This window comes from Trichoplusia ni, chromosome 23, assembly GCF_003590095.1.
Source record: "Trichoplusia ni isolate ovarian cell line Hi5 chromosome 23, tn1, whole genome shotgun sequence".
In the NCBI taxonomy this organism is placed as follows: Eukaryota; Metazoa; Arthropoda; class Insecta; order Lepidoptera; family Noctuidae; genus Trichoplusia; species Trichoplusia ni.
The window spans coordinates 84,485-106,686 of NC_039500.1; the positions used below are offsets into that span (position 1 = coordinate 84,485).

At 39.4% G+C, this 22,202-nt stretch overlaps 1 protein-coding gene across 11 annotated transcripts in view; it reads left to right on the plus strand.

Annotated features, from left to right (window-relative positions):
• Positions 1-22,202, plus strand: part of LOC113504877 (tensin-1) — a 76,651-nt gene that overhangs the window by 51,109 nt on the left and 3,340 nt on the right. For 6 of the 11 annotated variants that reach the window (XM_026887370.1, XM_026887374.1, XM_026887373.1 and 3 more), the window contains 12 exons: positions 2,835-2,891; positions 5,262-5,423; positions 6,680-6,867; positions 7,528-7,677; positions 8,699-8,862; positions 9,156-9,368; positions 10,908-11,087; positions 16,122-16,743; positions 20,527-20,823; positions 21,000-21,125; positions 21,371-21,497; positions 21,797-21,981. In XM_026887370.1, coding sequence (XP_026743171.1) covers positions 2,835-2,891; positions 5,262-5,423; positions 6,680-6,867; positions 7,528-7,677; positions 8,699-8,862; positions 9,156-9,368; positions 10,908-11,087; positions 16,122-16,743; positions 20,527-20,823; positions 21,000-21,125; positions 21,371-21,497; positions 21,797-21,981 — 2,471 coding nt within the window. Of the gene's footprint in view, positions 1-42; positions 115-1,169; positions 1,488-2,834; positions 2,892-5,261; positions 5,424-6,679; positions 6,868-7,527; positions 7,678-8,698; positions 8,863-9,155; positions 9,369-10,907; positions 11,088-16,121; positions 16,744-20,526; positions 20,824-20,999; positions 21,126-21,370; positions 21,498-21,796; positions 21,982-22,202 lie in introns of those variants that run through there. The other 5 variants (XM_026887371.1, XM_026887375.1, XM_026887380.1 and 2 more) reach the window with 4 other exon arrangements.

A 22,202-nucleotide genomic window follows, 5' to 3' on the forward strand; every position in this document is an offset into this window, starting at 1 on the left:
ACCATTAGGTCAGTGCCAAAAAAAAATCGGTCCATTTTCTTTTGAAATTAGTTTATATAAGTGCTGTGATAAGTTGATAAGTGGAAAGTTTTGTGTGACAAGTGCATCATAGTGGTATTTTTTAAATCTTATTAAGAATTTTATCAAAAAAATATGTTGCTTTTTTCTCATTGATCTTAATTTTTTGCACAATTTTATCTCATTAGCTAAGATGTAGTGTTAATGTTCTCAGATAAGATAAAGAGGCGCAATACGAGGATTACATTATCTTGATAACGGCATTGTAGTGTAATGATAAGTTGGCTACAATGCTGGATAGTCAAATAATTGTAACTACAGCGAATCTGCCGTGTTCGGTTAACAAAACACGATTTAAAGTTTTAAAAGTACAAGAAGTTTTTGTGTTTTTTTTGCGTATTTTCAAAGAAATATTTCAATAGTTGGTTGTTTGTAATCTTGGCCATTGAAAGTGCAGCGCAATGAAAGGAATCGGCTCAGTCTCAGTGGCGGCTCGTCGTCTCGGCCACCGCTGACTCCCGTCGTATGACGGTCTTTTATTTGGATGGCACACCCCCGAGGTTATTCACCCCCGCGCTCAGCCACACGTTTTATTAGGAAGGTCAGGGTTAGTACAGTGACGTGCTGTTACTATATCCCGTTCAATATTCTTTAAAATCTTTAGAACATTGTAATGGTATGTCAGTGTTTCCATTATAATTAAAATGCAATGACTTTATCAAGATCATTTAAATCTCGATAAAAACGTGCAAAAACCGTCCATATTCCAATCTGTAAAAAGCCGACTTTTATTTTGATTACCACGGTTGTCGTGGCGGACATTCATATGGGTAGTGCAGCGTGTCCGCGGCTCGGCGGCTGTCGCACTGCAGGGTTCGGGGCGCATGCCCCGGGCGCCGCCGCCCTGCCGCCACTCGTGCCACAAACCGCACCGTCCTTTCATCCTTTGTTTTTGGTAAAACAAACGCATACATGATGCTATTTTTAGACTCCTTTTATTTTTTGGCTAGGAATAGGTAGGCACTATATTTTCATGTTTTTTTTGTACTCTTAATTCTACACGTCCACTAGACACACTAGACTACTATGGATGAAAATCCATGTGGAATCGAATGTGGGTAGTGGGACATGTAACTTACAGTATTTCACAGTCGCGTTAACATTTTGCAACAGTCTTCTCGGGCCCAAAAATGTATCGTACCCCAAACTTAATAGGTTCGGTTTTTTAATGTATAAACAAAAAGTGACAAGTTAAATGTCCTCACAAGAAAATGTGTCAGTGGAGTGGAAGTGTATGGGTGTGAGTGGTCATGCGGGGGGAGTGCGGGCGCGGTGCGGACGCTGCGCGTGCGCTGCACCGGCTGGCGTTTGCGCTGTGGCGCGCCGTGTTCTACCTGCAGCGTGCGCCGGCGCGGGCCGCGAGACTGCGCTCGCGCAGCGCTGCTCCACACACACGCGCTACCGCTGCGGTTCGTTCAACAGTTCTACACCTACATATAAAAATCATCTCGACCCCATTTATTTTTATAAATATCCGTATCTATAACTATCACTAATCACAAAAATAACTTTGTAAAACTAGTCTGATACGATACCCAAATCGACACACAATTATAACAAAAACTACTTTATCTATGAATGTATGAAGGGAGAGTTAAGTATGTATGTATATTAAAATCATAGCTAATCTACAAAGAATTATCAAACGATAGATGAAGGAGAAATAAATATTACTAAACAACTTATAGTTCTATGCTGCTATAGACACTTACCACATTTTACAAGACGTTGATAAATTGGTAATCTATAACAATTTACCATAATTTTGAAACAGGTAGAGATACTTATCTTAAAACATTACGCAAACTATTCTCACAGATACTTAGTCACGTTAAATAATTATGATAGTCCACTATTAATCTGATAGCGATCATATAATAAAGCGTTAAAAGCTGCAGTAATCACTTAAGCCGCACCTAGTGGTGCTCATTTGTCAGCTATATTGAAGGGATCTGTCCATCCGATCGCGATACAGCGCTCGACGACGCCGCGACTGGTAAACTTTGACCAACTTTGTCTTAACCTCATAACAAAACGTGTTATACGTACTTATAAAGTAGAGTATAGTATGTTTTTCTTCGAAAATAATTGTACAGTTATAAGTAAGTGTATTCCTAGAATAGTCGAGCACTCCAGTGAACTATTGTTATGCTGATACAGACCTGATTAAATTGTTAACGTTACTGTAGCGGACAAACATTTTGACAGAAACTGTGTATAATCTTACAATGAATTATTTAAGTGTGTAATCCGATGCAAGCAAAAGAATTTTGCTCTATTAAACTTTAATTTCCCTTACATTCACAAGAACTTGATTATGACTTCACGAACAGCTTTTACTGAAAACTACTTCATATTAACGTTATAATGGCTTTATATCATGATGAAGAAACTATCATCAGCAGCGGCCAATTGAACTGTCACAACGCCTGCAAATGAGTTAACTTTCGTATGAATTAATCATTTACCTACCGCAGCGAGCCTACTTACCAACATTAGATAGTGAAATTGAATGCATTCTTGAAAGCCACGCTACACTATGTAATAATATTTCTGTGAACCGAAAACCCATCAACAGCGCGCCGATATTGAGAAAAAATGACAAGGATTAAATTACAACTTTTGATTTCATTTTAATGACAGCTCGGCCTTGCGGAACTTTTTAAAGATTTATTTTGCGAGATTCGTGTTAGTAATAACAGGTTTACTTTAATATGTAATTGACGTTTTAATAATATAATTTTCTATTGTTTTAGAGTCGAGCCGCGAGTGCGCCGGCCACCCCAGCCTCTACGACATTTTCAAGGGAACAGGTAAATCCATACTAATATTATAAATGCGAAAGTATCTCCGTCTGTCTGTGTCAAATAACCGATTGAAAAAAAGGTTGTAAGGAATTTAATTGGGGGTCAACGTTTCCATGAAACTTTTTTTTTTAGAACTACGGATTTGACTTTTGTAACTTAAATATAATTTATTTAAAATAATTACTAAAAATAATTACTAAAATTTAATTACTGTCAAACTGAGCCTATCCACACAATATATCTTTGTCAGCATATCGACCGTTCCTAAACGATATTGCATCAAGTTTTACTGAGCGAAACGATATTAGTGTCTGATCGTGATCACGTAACCATGTCGATGCATAAAGTGGAACCTAATTGATTACATTTACATCACTGCTTCCCGACAACAACGGCTCTGACATGAGCAATTAGATGTATTAATGTTTTACGTAATACGATCATAATGTTAGCAACACTTCGCTCAGAAATGACAACTACACGTTATTGTCATAAAGTTGGGCTTATTTTCTCGTAACAATATTTCTCATAAGGAAGAGAGATTTTGATGTGATTAACAGTTACTCCATACCAATTCTTACGCACGTTTTTAAATTACTATGCCTTAAAATGACACATGATACGATGTTTTATGGTAAAATTGAGGTATTATTTAATTGAAAAAAAAAAAACATGTCTATGAGTCACGAAACAGCTGTCACAGACATTTCAATGAGCATAGATTTTACACACAATGGTTTCTGTAGAAGGAAAGATTTACATTTTGCATTTCAAATGGAAATTAGGCTTAATTTGCCACAATTTTAGCAATTATGTCCAATTTACTATAATATGCTATTTCTACAAATAATCGATACAAATAAACGTCTCGTACACAAATAGCTGTAATTTACATAATATAGAAGTAGAGCCACGCATCGACTACTCTAATCGGATTAAATGCATTGAAGGCAACTCGCGACGCTCGCATAGTACGCGGCTGCGTGGCCTGCGCCTACGCACCTCTCGAGACACTTTCACAGAATTATGGCGCGCCTACGACCTTATGTTCGCTCTGACATAAACACTTAAAAGCAAGACAAATCAGGGCTTTTCTCTTCGCCGTTACCTTTCCATTCTAGTTTACCGTAACAACTCCATTATGTCCTACATACTTAGTTTTCCACGCGCCCGGATTACTCTATAAAGCGGAAATTATGACGAGATTAGCTGTCTCAAATTTATTTTGTATATCCGACAAATGTTTACGAGTCCTTCACTGTTCACACCCGATCGAGTAACACGTGTTGTGTATAGCTTAATCTAAAAGAGGGGCCCAAAAATAACTCTGTGTGAACGCTTGTGATAGCCGTGTAAAATTTGATTATTTCCTGCCAGTTGACCTTGGAAGTTGTAGAAACTAACATACAATTAAAAAAGTTTTAAGACTAACACAGTGTCGTAAGGTCAAGAAACCGGCTCGCCAACTAATTTAATGTGCGATTTTTTGTATCATCATTAGGGATGGTAATTTGGTAAAAAAACATTAAGCCTGACTCGGATAATCAATCAAAATTTTGAATATTATTAAAAACTAATCACTTTAAAATTAAAATTAAATTACAAAGCACATATTATAATTTTGTAGGCAGAATACGCCTTTATGTAAGCTGATATTAGCTTACGATCTAAATAGAGGTATCTAAACACGGTGTTTAAATCGGAGCTGCCTCGCGATGACTGCAACTTGCAGCTCAATTAGTGTCCTTGCTCACTTCCATACTAACTAGAGGTAAACATAGGAACTGTTCAATTTATGTGTTTCGTGTCTCCTGTCATCATCATTTAGTCCTATTCTCACTACTATCTATATTTGGATCGCCTTCCCGTCAACTAACATTCATACAAATGTGTATTTTATACCGACCTGTGACATCACATAAAATTGGAGCTTAAGTTGGCTTAAAAGATTGAAAGTGCTAGTGTATCTATATATTTAATATGCTGTCACTATACTAGATAAGAGTTTTGTGTGCAACTGCAGATAACGACATGCTCAGTGAAACGGGCAATGTTCGGCCAGGAGTGCCACTGTGCCAGGCAGATCGAACGCGATCTCTATTGTCTAGGATTTGGCTAAAAGCCCATTTTTCCCCGTACCCCATAGATTTACTGACCGGCTTCCCAAGGCTAAAAAGCGAAATATTATAAGCACAAACTTTTGTGAAGTCTCGGAACTTAAACGATAAAGAACTCTTATGTCATGAAGGAAAACTTTGTTAGGCACAACTTAATTTATTGTTTCAACATCCAGCTTCGAGTTTGCAGAATTGCAATGCTTCTTAAAAATACCTTATTTTCTGACGGACTACTTGGTAACGGCAATTTATTTTGCAGGGTGGTTCCCGGTCGGCGAGTTACCCTGGCGGGCCTGGGAACAGGCTAGACCTGTGCTATGTGGCGGAACGCATGCTAGCTCTACATCTGCCCGAAAGGGACGCGCATGCAGAGGCGCAGGCCGCGCATATGCTCACCAATAAACATGGAGAACATTTCATGGTAAGTTTCATGTTTTTTGGACCACATAGAAGATATACAAATACAAAATTTCAACTGGTTGTGTAAGGAAAAACGAAGGAATCTCTAAGCTGCTTCTTTTATTTATTGATTTTTTTGTGCTATATGTATTTACACTTTCCTGTGTTTGTGGGATGGGTATTAAAGATATAGCTCTACGTGCTAGAGGTCAGAAGTACGTTTACTACCCGATTCTAGACGTTTTCATTTTTATAGTTACAAATATCAATATCAAAAGTATTTTAAATTTAAATATTTAGTTTATTTTAATTTCTATGAAAATACGAAGACATATTTTTATGTGCTTATAGATATGAGTTTTAATTAAAGGAAATCCCGCCCACGCTTTAGCTGCGACGCGTAACGACTTCTTACTCTATGTCCGTAGCAAAATATTTTTAGTTCGAGTTTATTTTATGGAACTTTATTTAAACAGCTGTTTAAATAAAGTTCCATAAAATATTATATTATCCAAATAAAATAAAATGATTTATTGAAACCAAACTGAAACATTAAATCACTACATTACATTTACCACTATACTACCATACTACTACACTATGCTCACATCAAATGCAATGTAGATAGGGATATTTCGGTCATCAAATAACTCTATAAAGACATTAAATGCTTATCTAATATATTAGTACAGTTGTGGTGGCGTTTACAATGCAGGGCCACATTAATGTCTAAAATAAATTTTGCTAGCGCCCATACAAGCCGCGTATTTCGTAACTCTACAATGAGTGTGCGCCTAAAGGTCTCCTAGGTGATATAAGTAGCGAGACCTTTACTTAAAACTCCCATAAAGTAGGATTACACTAACTCAATGTTAGTTCCAAGATACGTTAAGCTTTATCTCACTTAACGCCGCTGTACGCGACTGTATCGTTTATCAGTGTAACTCGCTACAAAGTATTTTAACTGAGAAATCTACACTAATCAGTTGGTATTTTTAATTAAACTACGTACTACGTACGTACTGAAATATGAAGTTTTTAAATGTGCGTAAGATTAGATCTAGTGTTTTTCATTGTTAATTTATTGTACCTGTGTGTTGGAAAGTTCAATGTCTTGAATACTAATTTAATTAGCATACATTTTATTCTTCGTCACAAATTCAACGCAATAGTTATGATAAAAATCTAAAAAGGGTATTCAAGCAACAACTTTGGTTTGCTGTTTAACGACTTAAATTTGAAGTATGAAATTGATGTATTATTGGTATATTTTTCCAGGTATTTGAGGTGAGTGGTTGCGACAACAACGGCAGCAGCAGTACCGCTCGAGGCGTGTTCGGTCGCGCGCGCTCGCTCGGCTGGGCCGGCGACCTCGCGCCGCCGCTGGAGCGCCTCTGCGCCGCCTGCAAGCACATCGAGAGCTGGCTCGCCGCGCATCCCAAAAATGTCGCCATATTACTCGCATGGTAATTATCATTCAAACGATAAATTGCTACATTCCAATGTAGATATCGTGAATTACATCAAATGCAATGTAGATAGGAATTTTATGCAACATACCGTCTATATATCTCTTAATCTTCGGCCTTTAATACTTATACGCAATGAAAGTAAGATATTATAATATTCTATATGTAAATCCACTGATAGGAAATCAATTCTTTAAGATAACAAATCAGTGGAGACTAGAAGGACCTTGTCTTGTACATACAAATACTTAGATATTAGTTTCCCAAGGCAAACTCGTGGCCACTCCTCTCTGCAATTAGATAGTTAATTCGATGTTTTAGCGTCATTATTTTTAATAACATTATATTTAACATATTTCTTTTTATTTACTAGCACTTGTACAAAGTCCAATCGAATACTTTGAACAAATATTATTGATATTTGTTTCCTGTCAAATTAAATTTATTTGCCACAATTATATTTAGGATGTACCCCAATGTTTTATTAGCACGTTTTTTTGTAATCGTGAGACTGCTATTGGCATAATATAGTTTTTCAATATAATAACATAGTATCTGATCGTGATATACTGTTCTTATCCAGAAAACTTCATATCCATAACATTCCGTTTAGTCTTTGATCGTTATAATTAAAGAAAGCACTGTTTTGACTTGCAGGGGTAACCGTGAACGTTTGGGTGTGCTGGTGGCGGCGTACATGCACTACTCAGCCATCTGCGGGGCGCCGGAGCACGCGCTCGACAGATACGCCATGAGGAGGTACCTCGACGACCGCGTGCCTGTCTTCCAACTGCCTTCAAATAAACGGTAAATATCACTTCTATGAAGGTTCACTACCACCCCAATATTACTGGAACCTTTTTTTCGGAGGGGAAAACACCAAATGATTCTTTACGCTTTGGGTTGAGCAGAAGGGAGTGTCGGTCTTCTACGGACTAAAACCCACTCAAGTTCGTCCCTTTGCCCTTGTGTACCGGGGCCACGGTTACCGTTACGGAGTACTAGGGACTCACCTACTCTTTAAGCAAGGTTATTCCATTGCAAACGGTGAAGAAAAACATCGTGAGGAAACCTGGATTCCAAATATTGCGATCTGAATCGCCGACCCAGTAAGCTGGCGTGGTGATGAATGCTTGAACCCTCCTTGTACAGCTACATGGCTCTACACCATATCTTTTTTACGACTTTTGTGACTTGGTAAGCCGCAGCTTCCTTTTGTGGAAAAGAGAAGGTCTGTGCTAAGTCGTCTTGCTCAGACAACTGTTATAATACTGCTTTAAAAGGTACTAGGGGACTTCTAGCATTCAGACTTAATTACTCTTCTTGTTTCTATTTTCTGATTTAAATTCGTTTAATAATCTAAACATTCATCTTGGAAATGTTCGAAGTATTTATTTCCGGCTATATAGCTGTATCTCTCTTGCCTTTAATGTAAGGTACACATGTAATCTAACGTCTTGACATTTCTTTTAAAGGGCACACTCAAATTGGTTTTTCGCAGTTTATGTAAATTATAATCTGCACACATCGCATGTACAGTATTAGTGCACTGTTGCAATAAGAACATGATGTTATATCAACTAATATCACTAGTTAGACATTGTTTATCGTTGAGGGAAGGATATCTTATCAAGAAGAAGTCCAAATGAACTAGGGCTTGCCGGAGCTGCACAGACTATGCGTCATCTGGTGACTCTAGCTTAGGAAATTGTAGGTTTCCAGGGTGTTTTTAGTCAGCGAGAGCTCGACATATTCCATAAATCCCGAAGTCTTTCCACTACGGACAACAAAAGAAATCTTGTGTATATGTTGTTTTATTTGTTATCAGCTACATCGACACGTTTGCTGGATTACTGGCTGGTCAGATCAGAGTGAACGCAGCACCTCTTCACTTGACGCACGTCAGCGTGGCTGGATCACTTGCCTCTCCCGCCAACCCCACCATCGCCTTCCTCAAGATATACGAGAATTTCGTCTGCGTCTATACATCAGGTAAATATTACTTTAGTACGAGTATAATTCAATTTTAAAATTATGCTGCCCCATTAGACGTCCTGACTCCATACAAGTAACCTTATGTTTTCTGACTCGGACTTGGAGATTTGTATTTCGTACATTGCTTACCATATCACTGACGTAGACGATATAAAGATTTGGTATCATGTGAATGCACAAGGTATGGGAAGGAAAAAACACCTTAAAAAGTAAAAAACTGGATCAGCCATACAGAATCACTGTTTTATTATGTATTATTTAATGTCTTAATTTATATCGTTTTTGTGCAGGTCTCTACATGGTAAACGGTGGCGGCTGGACAGTAGGCGTGGGCAGACTCGCCCTCCGCGGCGACGTGGTAGTCCGCGCGTACCGGAGGCCGGCGCACGCGAAGATGCACAACGCGCAGCGTCACCTGGTGTTCGCGTGTCAGTTCCACACGTGCGCAGTCGCAGACCACACGCTATCCTTCACCAAGCAGCAACTCGATCATGCTGTGCACGGTAAACACCAGCACTACTCTTCCTCTGCTTTTAAATGCACCTACCAAAACCTCAAAAATAAATACTTGCAATTGAGGAAACGAGACAGCACACTACATAACCGAAAGTGTCGTTTCTTTTTAACAACTGTAAAAGTGTTGCGGAATTACTGGACTTTACAGCAAATGAGAATCTTATCCGTCGGCGCATGCGTTATGACTAAATGAAATGAGTTTAGCTTTCGTTGTAAAATACATGCGGCCTTGAATGTATTAGTAAAATGCAATACAAAAAACAGTCTTGAATTTAAATTGGATGATGTTTCTATGGTCACTTTAAAAATCCCCTAGCCTGTCTATACTAACTTACTCCAGATAGGTTATAGTGTGCTTTACATACACAATAAAATCATATTTGAAAATTGCGTCACCAACTCATATAGGATAGAATAGACTTTTTTAACACACCCATATTTACATAATTTTACTAGTTGGCCCAGCAAACGTTGTTTTGCCGATTTTTTTTCTAGTTGTATGTATTTTTGTCAATTTTGTCCTAAAAATAAAAAATAATAATTTTATTGTGAGCAACCCTTATCACTTAGAGGTATGAAAAATAGATGTTGTTCTATTCTCAGACCTACCCAATGTGTATATAAAATTTCATAAAAATCGGTCGAACCGTTTCGGAGGAGTACGGTAACTAACATCGTGACACGGGAATTTTATATATTAGATAACTGAAAATAACTATCATCCATGCTACTTGCTGCCCAAAAACCTATTTTCTTACATAAAAAAAATATGGATTTAGATCAAAAAATAAATCCCTATTTAAAGGAAACCTAAAAAGTACTTACCTACCACGCCTGAAGTTAAGTCCATAGCCCACAGCAACACTGCACCTGAATTCCAAATCGTTTGATCAATGCATGAGGAAGCCATTATATCATGAGTCACGTATAAAAACAATATTAGTTACAACAAAATAGCAGTCGTTCCAATAAATCTCGTCTACAATTGGATACAATTACGCCAACATGATTTTGTTATCAGGAAAATTGCTGCAACCATTAGGTGTGAGGTCGAAACAATAAATCTGACTAGGAATAAGGAAAGAACTAATTTATCTCACATTCTAAAAGTACCATGTTTTGAAATAATTTTAGGTATTATTTCTTGTTACAAAATGTTCTTAAATTTACCCACTAAATTGTTGCTTGTGGGTCGGTCCGCCTGAATGTAGATTATAGGTGCATTAATCCAAAATGTAAGTCCCCATGCCAAATTTCATCGCAATCGGTCCAGCTGATTGAACATAAAAAAGAGTAACAAACATGCTAAAACTCTCATGTACTTTCGCACTTAAAATATAAGTGTTATTAACGCAATAGCAACCTCATATAAAGTTCACATAAAGAAGGAAAAGATTTTGCAACTGACTTCAATAACAGATGTCCTAAGCAGACTCCTGAAGAAGCAGTAAGGCAGAAAATTAGGATGATTTTACTAGTCGGACTTTCTACAATTCGGGTAACTACAATAGAATAAAACTCCTCAGATCCATCATTCCCGAGTGACGGTGCAGTAGAGCTGGTGTTCCTGCGCGGTGAGGGCGGCGGGGGCGCTGCGCCTGCGCCCACGCCTGCCGCGCCCCTCCGCGCCGCACCTGACGCGCTCGCGCGTGCAGACTCCCTCGAACACTTGCGACCGCTGTCTACCCTCACCGATGATGACCCTGGTAAGTTACTTTGAACTTTATGCTGTTGTCATAATGATGTTCTCCTATAGCCATAAGGATGGAAGTTTGGAAAATACTCCAGGCTAAGGTCGTATAAAACGGTGTTTATCTTGCAGAAATGAATAAAAATATGGTTTTTTTTTTATTAAGGTGTAAAAAAGAAGTCGATATATTTTAACATATTTCGTGTATTCGCTTCTGGTGAAAATTGTACTACTTATCTTTATACTAAGCACTTCAAAGTGATAGTAGAATTCAATAAAACTCACTCATGCGCCATATCCTGGTCTATTTAAGTAAAGTGCATATCAATTAACAATTGAGTATAGGGGTCGACATACTGACATTCACAATGTGATGAGCTGCGGGTTCAGTTCCCGAACTAAACAAACAATTGCTTCATTTATAAATATTATGTTTTGTTCAGGTAACTGCGTTTTTTGTTCATGTTACTTTTTTGTGTAATTAGCGCCACAAAGTGGTTTGAGTCAATAAGGTTTTTCTGTCTTTAGTTTAGTATAGAGTACAATGTATAAAATATTTATAAGTGCATAGAACATTATGAGAATATATTACGAGAGCTAGGTCTTAAAAAACATAAATCAAGAACTCGACCTTGACCAGTTCAAAGCGTAGAGATAGTAAATCGTATAAATAAGATAAAACAATACAATTGCCTTGTGCTATTATATCATTAAGAAAATAACTACGTAATAACTCAGCAATATGTAGGTACCGTCATATTATACGTAGGAATGTTGGTACATGTTATAGGAAACTTCATAAGATTCGCTTAGCTGCGTTTTATTAGTTCAACATCCGCAAGTTTTAATCTATTCTTGTAAAACATTAGAAGCTTGTCTAACGATTTGTTCGAGGGGTTCCCGCATGTGGGCAATGCCGCGAGCCAGAACATCCGACTGCCGTTACCGGCAACAATGTGACTGTTACTTTAACTAACTTGCGTAATAGCCCTTTTGGAAGGAACACAGTGTAACGGGTTGTACACGTTTTCTGTATATTTTAATGAATTCGATTTATGTTTTTCAATAATATTCGAAAAAGTTTACTTTGTACTAGGTTTTTTTTTGTGTTTAAATACGAATTCAATTGTTATAAAAACATATTTCATCTTAGGTCGTAGGAGTATCTTATTGTTGAGCTAACAGTAAATAAATTAATGGAAAACTTCGTCTAAAGTTTTCCCACAAAAGCGTGGTAGTTAGTACAGCCGTTACGAAAACTGGCGTTAATTATAACTAAAAGTCCCGTAAATGATCGTTAAATGTGTCACGTGTGACAAAGCGACCTAACTACACGGGTTAGCGAGAGGTCGCGGTTGCGGTGCAGGTGTCGGGCTATTTTAGTGATGTACCGCTCCACGCCGGCAGCGGCAGCCGGCCGCCCGCCCGCCCAGACCAGTCCGCACTCGGCCACTGAGCAAGAACGCGCGCGCACCGCACTGACACTCACATCGAAACAAACTTGTAACATCACATAAAAAAGTACCGGACGAAATTTTAATAAAAAAGTTAGCATTGTTAAAAGATTCAGTCATTCAAATTGTAGAGTCAAAAAGTTTTTAGTGAAAATAATCAAATTGCAATCCCATCGGATATTTCGAGGCTGGCTCACAAAATCACAATCGAGGTGAGTGTGACATTAATTTCGCCGCTAGTTTTATAGCTCATTTTTATTAGAGAATGTAAATTCATTAACACAATGTATGTACTCTCTTGTATATATGTAGCGATGACTGATCGCGTGTGTCAAACAAAATCAGTACCGAGAGTGTATCAAAATAAATTGAATCTGTCTACATCGCCGGCTTTCATCTTTAACAATAGTAATGATGACAATAGGCCGCGTTAGTGTGAACGACAAATGAGGTTGGAGTTGCTCCGGCCAGCACTGCCCTCTAATTGACCAGCGCGGAGAATCGCTGATGTATGTGCCTTGCACTGGAGGATGACAGGCATGCCCTTACGGCCATTTGTCACACATCAGCTTAATTCGATACGAGAATTGAGTGAATCACTGACATGAAATGAACCTTTTTATTGTCAAGAAAATTGCAGCAAGTGATCAAGAAATTAGACGTTTTTTTATTGTACCGCGAATTGAATAATAGTAATCATTGAACAGCAAACTAAACCAGATATTAATCGTAGAAGACATAAACAAAAGACGTGCGTTATTAGATTATAGCCCTGTACACGTAGTAAGGTCAAAGCTTCGTACTTGTATGACAGCCACGCCGGCCCATACCTAATGAATTTTGTATTCACACGCAAGGCTATGTTTACACTGACGTCATCCCCAGCTGTGCAAAAACTATTATAGGTTGAACTCGTGTTAAATAATCAATCTGCAATCGAAGTAAACCAGAGATGTTTTAAGTTTGAAGTACTCGAGGTAAAACAGATCGGTTCAGAGATATGTTGTAATTTTAAAGATGTGTATTGAAGTTGTTTATTTAAAGTGTCCATCCATTAGCTGATCCATTCTCGGAGTATTGTATGTAGTACATAGTATACGGCACAGTATCGATCGGTTCGCTGTTTATCCGTTTTGTTGCTTACCCTGACATTACGCACACATGTCCTGTCCGCGATAGCTATCAGAATTATTTTATCTCCGAAGCTTTTAGTTCTGATGTACCTGCAGTCAATAACACCGGTATTAATGTGTCGGACGTGCTTGTGCTTAGTGCTTATAAGTGTTCATTACGCAAATCTTAATTAACATAACTTATTAAACTTAGTTAATACTCGGAGTTATTTAATGGTAAATTGTGCTCGAAGTGTTAGACATTCAGCATACTAAGTTGTAATATCACTAGAAGATGAAACATTAATAATTCGCGTCTACATATTTCCAGTTCTATATAATTTAATTATCATGCTAATGTTACCCAAAATAAACCACATTCCTTGCGCAGAAAAAATCTAAAAGTCCAAAACTGGTTAGATTTCGGCGCTAACATTGGATAACGAGCGCAGATAGCCAAACGAGCGAATGTGCGGAATATTAATGCAGTAGAACTTAGAGTTTCGCGGAACAGTGGGGTGGAGCCTGATGACATCACTGTGGGCGAACACACGCTCACCTTCATAGGTAACTTCTCTTATCGCGACAATGTTAAAACTTACCACCGTCAACTGACACTGAACTTTTTGCGAATAGTTTTTGCGTTAAGAACACTTTGATACTCATGTATCTCGCCCTCTACGCCAGTCACGCTCATTTTCAAACGTTAATGAACTAAAAACTTTTCGTACGTGTAAAAGTGATGCTTTAGGAGCTCAAATAGATGGTCGACGTAAATAGGCAGTCGTTTAGCTCTACCGTTATATCAACAGACATTAAATGTAGAGTATTGTAAAGTACCTGCCATAAAAAGGGTTAAAGTGTTCTGGCTTTTTTGCTAACTAACCTTGTTTCTTAATATCAGACGTTTATCTTTCATCTCCACGTGTGTGGAGTGGGCTTGGCGCCGGCGCAGGCGACGCTAGGGCGCACATCCTCTTCCTGCGCTGCATATTTCGTAACACTAGCCCTCGCTCCACACCCGTCCGCGTTATTTTCGTTGACAAAACAGAAATAACCGCATCTTCCTTAACATAGGCCGACGGTCACCAGACGCTGACGTTGATATCTTTACACTAATTGCGTTATTGACAGCCTCACATTTAGTTCAGTTTCGAAATCGAACCTCGTGAACGCAATAGAGTCGGTGCGAATGCTTCAATCATTTCACTGTTCGTCTGTTGACCAACATAAAAATTACTAATAGTAACATAAACGTTTGTTCGCGACCGAGACTCGCTCGTTATGTAAATTGACTAAGTAATAGTGTCGTTCCTCCTTATTTGCATTCAGTATTTATACGTTCTGACACTTTGACCATCTCGTTAACGGTTCTCCAAAAATATCTGTGTGGGTTGCTGCGGTCTAGTTTATTGTAAGTTTTAACACATGTCACTTAAAACAAATAATATTTTCATTAATGTTCAACATTGACTATTATATAAATACGTTTATTAGTGTAATATAAAACAAACTACGTAAATTAAACAGGTATGTAGTTTAGTTGTAGGTTGGTACTGGCATGTAGAGGTCGTTTCCTTGTTTGGCGGGATCACCTTGAACCATTGCCTGGCTGATGGACTCATCTTGTGGGAACATTTGAGACATTTTGATATGATAGTGTTATCTTAGGTCAGTGGGGAATTTTATTTTTGGTCTCCTAATTTTAAAATTGTAATTTCTGAGATAAGATAACGCAGAACTCTACCCAAAAAATTTTAGGTTCGCGAGTATGAAGTCTCATGTTGATTTGTGTTAGGTGCCTACTATTAGCCAAATCACTTCAAGTTCAGTAGTTATTAAAACAGTGTTTCAATAATGCTCTTACACTCAGCCATAAATTGAGCTCATTAGGTACTTATATGTTGCCTAGCACACCAATGTATCCCGTACGTTTGCTGGCTACATGTTTCTTTAGATGATTTCCGTATAAGAATATATCTACATTTATCTATAAGTGGGACGGTGTACCGGCACTTCATCAAACAACACTTAACGGTCATCCCGCCACTGGAATAACGGGAAGCAAACTTAGTCCTTTTTAGGAAATGCTGGATCTATCGGGGTGACATTAACTGCAACCGCTACTGTACCAGATGGCACATGGCTAATTAAACACCCGCTGCTCGCTGTCTATCTATTACGTGTGAATATTTTAATATTACAAAATTGTCGCGTAATCTACCTCTTGTTAATTTAATCTGCCTCGTATGTACTAAGTGCAGTAGAAAATTATACACGTGTCTAACTAGATACATCGTTACGAAGAGGCCCCGTCAGTTTATTGGAGCGAATCGAATCCAATTTAAAAGCTATTCGTAATTAAACCGTCGCTAAACACATCGCCTCTTGGCGTCTGAAATCGCAACGAAGCTAAATTAAAATTTTATGTGTAACATCCGAATTGAAAAATTCGTCCGCCTGAAGCGTATTAATCCCGTCCAGGTGAGAACAACGGCAGTGCAGAAGGTTCCGGCTCAGGAGGCGAAGCAGGCGACGGGACCGAGGCGGCGCACACGTTCGGCCCTCTGGACGGGTCCATCTACGCGACGGTGGTGCGCGCGGGCGGCGGCGGGCCCGCCTCGCCGCTCAGCGCGTCCATGGACTCGGGCATCTCATCGGCGGGGCGCCGCGCCGCCCCCAGCCCGCCCGACGAGCTCGACGCGCTGCTGGGCGACATGCTGCGCACGGTGAGCGCGCTGCCCGACCCGCCGCCGGCGCCACACACGCCGCAGCCGCAGTCGCACGCAGACCGCCCGCCGGACATACCGTACCACGCTCGCGCCGACTCCGCGCCCTTCACCTACGGCGCGCCCGGCCTGCGCCCAGGCATGCTCCGCGCTCCCAACCGCCTTGCCAGCCCCGAGCTGGTGCGGCGCGCGCTCGGCGGGGACCGCTCCTACCGCCCAATAGAGGACGACGACGATGAGCGCACCGTCACCCCTGAACTACCCTCACCGCGCACGCCGCTGTCCCCGCGCACCCTGCGCAAACTGACGCACGAGGATGTCACCACAACCACCACCAATACTGTACCACCACCAGCATCTCCAGTAACAAACGGCAGGTTAGTCGATTTATTTAATAAAATGTAAAGTCCTTCAAATTATTTTAATTTATGTAGATACATTTGTTTACATGATAAACTAAATTGCGTTAATTAAGAGCGCCTTTTTTCTGAATGACAACCGTACAAATATAAAATCCCTTTTAAACCAGTTCTGATACACAGTTCTTGTTGAAGAATAAGTTACTTGCTTACATATTTATTACAATACTTTTTCTACTCCTATCGACTCCTAAACAAGAGCAAGTTAAAAACGATCACACGATCTTGACACAAGCTATTTACTGCAGTTGTTGACATATCGTACTGGGGTCAAAAGCAAACCATAAAAAATGATATTAGTTTAATTAAAAGAAGGGTATCTGGTGGCAGTTGTAAACATGTGTTCCTGTGCTGGAGGCGCGAGGCGTGGAGGCCGCCGCGCGCCGCCTACACCGCACGCTTTGGACACTGTTTACATTCACAACCTCGCATCAGATTATTTTTAGCGAAACCTGGTTTTTTAACTGATATTTCCGAACGCATAATTTCATCGAGCTTGAAGTACGATAAACATGTAACGTGCACCGACAGTTAAGCATTAGTTACATCCGTGGGAACAACGGCGCGCTCAGCATGTATCTGTCAACATAATCAGTAACAAATTGTTTCAAAGCAAGTCACAACAGAGTGCTGTCGGGCTCCTCTTAATTTATTTAGCCGCGTTCCGCTCGACCCACTTCACTGTCAATGAAGAAGGGCAATAAAATAAAGCATTACCGATCACGATCGTTACACCAATAGCGGGATCTCTTATTAATGGACCTCTTTCTCAGTTTCGTAGATAAATAGGGGTGGATGATTCTTCATCTGATTGCATATAACACCGTACTTTTTCGAAAAGTTTTAATATGTGTACGTGTAAGTTATGTAAATCAAAACATTATTTAATAATCATCACAAATTTGTCAGAAATGATATATTTGTAGATAATATTAAAATATTAAGTACATAGATCGTGCAATAGATAAATGGAACTAATCCATATGCATATTGAACTATTTTATTGGTCGCTTTCAATAAACAGATGAGGAGTATTGACATAGTTGATACTACAACTCATGTGATTATGCAAGATATTGTTGAACATAAAATAATCTTTGCCTACCTGATGTCACATACCGTGTTAATGAGTATCGACTACTTTGGGGAATCATTTTATAGCTGTTGCTTGTACTTTTATTAGTTCGTCTTCATTTAAAACTATAAATCCATTCCAGTCACTATGCTTTTTCAACAAACCGGCGTTTGTAAACTGTGCCATCTGCATTAGTTTTTCGTATAGAACTTTTCACAAAAGTCCGAATCTTCCCCGAAAAATCCACAAAATGTAAGGGTTTGGCCCTTCCTACGCTACATTCTGACGTATCAAGTAGCCACACAATAAGCATTTTAAAAACACTTTGCTGGTAACAGCTAGTTGAGCATTAAATTATAGATTGGAGCGTAGGAGCCAGCTGTAGGCGTGGTGTATATACACAATGATTACAATAAAAACAAGAAATAAGCGATCGTATGTTTTTTGTCTGCATTCTGTAATAAAACAAAGACAACCTATCATTTTAAATAAGAGCGAAAACGAGATTCCATTTTTGATAATTCGACTCTATCTTTTAGGTAAATGCACTTAAGTTCTACAAGCACTGTTACGTATTTGCATCCAGTTCAAACCAACATAAGCCAATGGTTAAAATCAAATCATACTAAAAATTGTGTGAAAAGTAGAGCTACATGTCATATTGTTATGGCTCTCTAATATGTAAAACAAATTTTAAGTTATTCTCAGTGATGTAATACAGGGTAAAAATATTTAACTAAATTACGTTGTGCGATAACTGAAACAAGGACTAAATTATCATAGACTCTGTATGGCTAGCACGCATGACTACTTAAACATAACGCTCTCCTTTATAAAGATATCGAAACTTGACGGACTTTATTATCTCTGTCCAAGCATTAAGATTCCTCGTCTGAACTTATGCAATTCTTATTGAATCAACACAGACATTCTTGAAATGCTTAGCAAGAATACTGATTATTAAATGATGTATTTCCTAGAATCGTACAAGGCGCGAATACTATCAAATGTCATTACTTATGTTGAAGCGACATTTCGTTTTTATATCGCAAGTGTTTTGTTATTTAAATATACCTGTTTCTGTAAGCAAACAATGGCATATGGCATTTCTGTCGTACAGACGTCAAATTGATCGACGTTTTGATAAATGGCACTATAACGATATCTGTGATGTCAATCATATTTATATCGCCGTAATGCATTGTAATCACAGCACTTCATGCGACTCCGCCTTTGTTATTATGGTTTGAGTGAGTAGAGCTCTGCTTATACTGCAGTTTGTGTCAGCGTTAGCGTAGTTATAGCATGCGTTTGAGATGCTGTGAGATACTTACTATTATTGCAACGTGTCTTAAAGCAAGTTAATTTAAATTTACAATAAATAAATCGTTCGTATCAAATAGTATTGAATAATGCGGCTAGAGCCATTTGCGAAGGAATTAAGAGACGGAAGTGTTCGTCAGTTTAATTGAGGCGGCGATAGGCGTGGGCTGGAACCGAAGTAAGTATCAATCCGCTCGTTCCGCAACATTGCCTGCCGCACATGAGGCACTCGCCGACTCAGCGCAGCTCGCAGCCTGCCAGTTGCCAATTATTTATGCGGCGCCGGCTCAATGAATGGGCTCTTAAGTTACCAATCAAATTACTGACAAGGTGTACTGTGTAATTTAAGCTAACAAACTTGTTATTTATAACATCTTGAATCGTTTTAAAAATCCTTTCTAATATGTCTATATTTGGTGCCAGACTATTATGTATCATTTTTTATTTTATTTCGCGATCGTTTAATTGCGCACGTCAGGTTAATGTTATAATCAACAGATGTAATCGAGTAGTCGAACACGTCGCCATACATAGGTTCACGTCGGATATCGATGTTGACTGTCCACTCGCAATTCTTGATTTGATTTGGAGCGATGGTGTGTGATTGCGTCGCGCCATGACCCAAACAAGTTACTATTTCGAGATAAACGTAGCCATAAACGGTCGGGTGTCGACCGGGCCACGACACTGCGACGCCTCACCGCCACACACTGCACGATACACTATTTACTTTCTAATAAAGCCCGCTTTGCTAAGCCCTTATTACTTCCCTGATAATTAAAACGGCTTTTGTAGAGTTATAAACTTCTGTTAAAGTATTACGCGTTTATCAATCCAAAATCTACGCAGCTGTTTCATGAATTAAATATAGGATACATTAAATTTAGAACGGCAGGCGATTAATATTCAAATTCAATTCATTAGGCATAATATGACTTATACATACCTACAACAAACACCCACTGTTTAGAGATTCTTAGCACGCGGATACAAGGTTCCACATCGCCATAATAAGATCAGTCGGACCTTCAAGACCTACACGCAAATAAGAATAAAAACAACAAAGATAACCGGACCACGGTTCGTAAAAAACATATTGCCATTAAATATAACACTTTAAGAAACCTGTTCTTTTTCGAAGACCAATTGGTTCAACTTTGTAAATTCTTTGTAAACCCTAAACTTCCAAACAGAAATACCCAGAAACTGAATTCGTAATTATATAAATTGAGAGGTGTTCTTAATAATATATTGGCCTGGCCTGTTCAATTTTAGTACACCATTTAGACAATTAGATTTAGCTCTTTAGAGTAGCTTACTCACGTTTTCATTACTCTTTCCAGCAGATGGTTAAACGGTGAAACAGAGTGGGCGGAGCGACCGCCGAGCAGTACCCGGAAAACCCCACCAGAAAATGGTACCTGGCGATCAGCGAGTACCCTTGGATGGCACGAGAGCAGCCGCGCCAGGGAGCCGCGCCGTTCTGAGAGCAGTGTTGAAGGCAGCTCCGGGTTAACGTGGTTGCAACGACAGCAACAGAAACTTAGGGAGAGGAAAGAAGCCAGGGAGAGAGTCGCTCGACTGCCGCTCGAGTGGGATACTGCTCCCTCTAGACATGTGCGCCGCTCCGCCAGCCATCGGTAAGACCATGAGATTTTTATCCTGTATCTTTACTCAATTTTTCTGATTCGGTTGCATAGGATCGATTCAAAAGGATATTTTTTTAAGGATTCATTGAATATAGTCCCATTGATCATTACGAGCAATATGTGGCACAGACTGAGGGCATCTAATTTACTATTGGACTATGTTTCAGTGTCGATGGCTATACAAGTGACACCACGGCGTTCGCTGATGACGATGACGACTTCAGCGTCCCCCTACACGTGAACACGCGCACTCCTCTCAGGACCGACCCTATCAGTCCTCAAGCTCCGGACAGGTACCGTACCGAGATCTTCTATATATGTAACATGTAACGAAAACACGAATCGCACTCAAAATCAGCCTGCACGATAAAAGAACAGATTCATTTCTTTCAGTCGATGAGTAGAATGATTTTCATCAAATCCAAACAAAGTATTTATGACGATTTATTTCTGTGATAAATGGTATAAAACGTCAATAAAATATTATCTGGTACCAAGGTAAATTTTTGTGATTATAAATAAGTATTGCCATTTGCAGAACCTCATCTAGAAAGTTCATGTATGAAAAGATGACGATGCGTGAGTGGAGTACAACCAGCACACCAAACAGCACTCCCGCGCCTGGATTACTGTCACTAGCGGAGCCTCTTAGCACCGACACTGTTGTAAGTACAATCCCATAAAACGTAGTCTAGTCTGCGCATGTGAGATGTGGTGGTACTTGCACCTACTGTCTAGTTTTAGCCGACATAAAAAGGAGTATGCCTAACAGGCATGCATAGTCAACGCAGCGGAGCTTATCAAATCGTTGCCCTGTATTGGAAAGTTGAAGTCTAGCCAACCGGAATGTAGCCACTTCCTATCGACGTTGCAAAGCTTTAGTCCCATACAATGACAAAAGGATTTTACTCAGTAACTGTTCTGAGTATTTTGACTTTTTTTCTATATTACCTTGATTTTCCAGGACCGTGCGGAAACGTGGTCCCGTGCAGAGTCCCGGACGGGCACAGAGTCCCGCGCGGGCACACCCGCGTTCCCGACGCACCCGCGCACGCCATACCCGCCGACGCCCACCCCCTCGCTGTCCGCGCGACCCCCGCGCTCGCCCTCCGTTACCAGGTACAATATGTTTGACCTGGAGGACTTGAGGTACAGAATATAAAATACCGATAAAAACAGGGGTTAATGTTCTTCTTTATGGTAACTTTCGTATCTATGTATTTATTTTTCTGGACCTATTTTTCGTGGCTACCATATTTCATAGACTTGAAATTAATACAGACTTGAGATATGCATGCTTGCAAATCCTGATGTGATGAAATACTATGCCATCATATCCTTTCACAATATAAACAATAAGTTTGTCCAAA